Source organism: Cladophialophora immunda, assembly GCF_000835495.1.
Source record: "Cladophialophora immunda strain CBS 83496 unplaced genomic scaffold supercont1.178, whole genome shotgun sequence".
NCBI lineage: Eukaryota > Fungi > Ascomycota > Eurotiomycetes > Chaetothyriales > Herpotrichiellaceae > Cladophialophora > Cladophialophora immunda.
The window spans coordinates 1-2571 of record NW_015622718.1 but is presented as its reverse complement, the minus strand read 5'-3'; the positions used below and the strand labels follow the sequence as shown (position 1 = coordinate 2571).

The 2571-nt window shown below is 53.5% G+C and overlaps 1 protein-coding gene across 1 annotated transcript; it reads left to right on the top strand.

The window, feature by feature from the left end:
* Window positions 1-158: 158 nt before the first annotated feature.
* PV07_12819 (uncharacterized protein) lies at window positions 159-1097 on the top strand (the record flags this gene model as incomplete). The annotated part of the gene is made up of 1 exon (XM_016400387.1): window positions 159-1097. The coding sequence occupies one exon, from the start codon at window positions 159-161 to the stop codon at window positions 1095-1097; it is 939 nt and encodes a 312-aa protein (XP_016241967.1).
* Between the last annotated feature and the right edge of the window lie 1474 nt (window positions 1098-2571).

Sequence of the window (2571 nt, the reverse complement as noted above, 5' to 3'; positions counted from 1 at the left end):
CTCCTCCTCCTCCTCCTCCTCCTCCTCCTCCTCCTGATTTCGAACCTGCTACTGCCTACAAGAGCCCCAATGAGGCAGAGCACATCTACAACACGATCGCCGACGATTACGACTTCCAATATGCTCTCCACCGTCTCTCCCTCCCATACTTTATCAGAATGGCTGAACTTCAACCTACCGATACCGTCCTCGATCTTGGCTGCGGTGTTGGCTGGAATACTCATCTTGCTGCGCCGTCCTGCCACTATGCCATTAGTGTTGACATCAGCGGCAGATCTTGTGTACACGCTGTCAGGGGTGCTGCTCACCAACAGCTCAGCAACGTCGCCTTTGCCAAAGCTGACATCACCAGCTTCAATACCCTCCGCCATGGCATTCAGACTGCCCGAAACTGGACCAACCTGGTACTCAAACTACCTCATTTGACCCCAGGCTCCACATACCAAGGACCCACAGCCAACGTCCCTCATCCTACTCCTATTCAGTTTAATGTTGTCTTTATCTGCTGGGTTATCCAGCTCCTCGAACCCGATCGCCGCCGTACATTACTCACGATGATACGCAACCACTTCCTCCTTCCCGATGGTCGTATTGTACTCACCTGGCCATCTCCCTCCACCTACGGAGCAACTCTTGGCATCGCCTATCGTATTACTCCCACCCCCGCACCGCCACGAGACACAGTCAAACTGGCCCTCAAGGAGTATATTGCCCATGAGAACGATGAGAGACTTGCTCAAGATGAGCTCAACCAGATAGCACACGCCCTTCGCCTTCGAGTCACAACCCACCAATTCCCTCCCTGGCAGGAAATGGGCATGGCCGACAAACGTCCTGGCATCCTTCGAGCGGCCCAAGCGTTGTCCCGGACAGATCAGCCGGTCCATCAATGGCTCCAGCAGGCACGGGCAGACCGATACCACAGTCTTGAGGTTCGGCTTAATACCATGCCAACAAATACCACTGGCTTCCCCGAGGATGTTCGCGAATACCGTCGTGTACGACTGGCGCTCCAGCCTGGCGAGGATATTGACACTATGGCGCAGAGCTCCAACACTGAGGTCCTTGCCATTCTCACCCGCAAGAAGCGCCGCTAGGAGATTATCCCCTTGGCTGTCTTCCCACCTCCACCACCTCCAGGAGGTTTTATCCGCGAGTAGTTTCTGCACAACTACGCTCCCTGACAACACCAACCTTACAGTACTCCAATGGCTTCATGATGGACAGCTCTGGCGGAGTGACCTGGTTTTCCTGGGAGGACATCATTTGCTAGGTGGGAACTTGACACTGGGCAGGATCAGATTCCATGTGCACAGATCGATTGGGCTTTTCATTGTCATAGCCGCGCGCCACACCGGGAGGTAGCTGAAGTTGGGATTGCTGGCCATTTTGATCACTGTGGCCTTACGTCGGACCGGTCTTTCCCAGGTACCCATAGAGCTAGTAGCTGAATTCCAATCCATGTCCACCTGAACCAGCGACAAAAGTAATATATAGTCGCCGGGACATGCCAGGTTCCGATCGAACGCCGAGAGATCTGGCGGCAAGGACCGTTCTTGCTTTGTTTTGCAAGATTCTGCCATGCTTTTGCAAGGACCTTGTGTGGTGGCCGAGTTTCCATCGTGGCCTCCACGCATACTACAAGCAATTTAAGACCGTGCCCGACCCACTGCCAGCATCTCATACTAAGTACCATCCTGCCGATGGGTGGCAGCTCGCTCCTGATTCACTCCTTGACCATTATATGCCCTATATGGTGCAGCCGGACCGTCTCCTCCACCTCTCTGAGACCGAAATCTAGGAGGAGCTGGTCCGCCTTCGAGAGCAATGGGCCGCCCAAGACCCGCCCGGTTTGCCGCATATCGCCCCATCCGCCATACCTGTCGTGGAATTTAACCTCCGATCAATGGACTACCTCGGATCGACAGCGAGATGGTGCCCAAGAAGCGAGGCTGGGTTGTAAAGCGATTCGAGGAATGCTAGACGGCCGGCGAGTGTAGCATTTTCCTTCGCTAGGAGCTCGAAAGATAGGGAGCTCTTCGGCAGAAGAAAGCAGAGACCCAAGCAGAGAACTAACTTCCACTCCGACTCAGAAGCGGGCTCGTCTTCGGCGTCCGCCGATGAGACATCGGACGAAGAGAGTCTCAGAGCACGACAATGACGACAAGGCCGGGTGGTGAAGCGAATGGAGGCGCGGATGCGCAAAGTGATGGCACAAGAGCTGGAAGATTGGCAAAAATTGCGAGACAAGTATAGGCGAGAAGATACTGCAATCTGGCGAAAAGAACCAGGCGAGTATCTCGAGAAGGAATTCTATCATCGACTCCTCGTCAGGTTAAGTGTTGATATCAAGTGCGGTTAACAGACTGTAGTATACGCCTGTTCCTACAAGAATACAGACCAGTATCTTTAGTACGACAATTTGGGTCCTCTCTGAAATAACTAGTTATGCAGAACTGAAACTGCAGATATTTGGGCCGATGTTAAGCCGGACTGATATCAGGCTCGCGGGTGCCTAAAAGCTTGGCAGACATTGCTTACATTTTACCGCTTTTTTCACCCTTCGGCGTC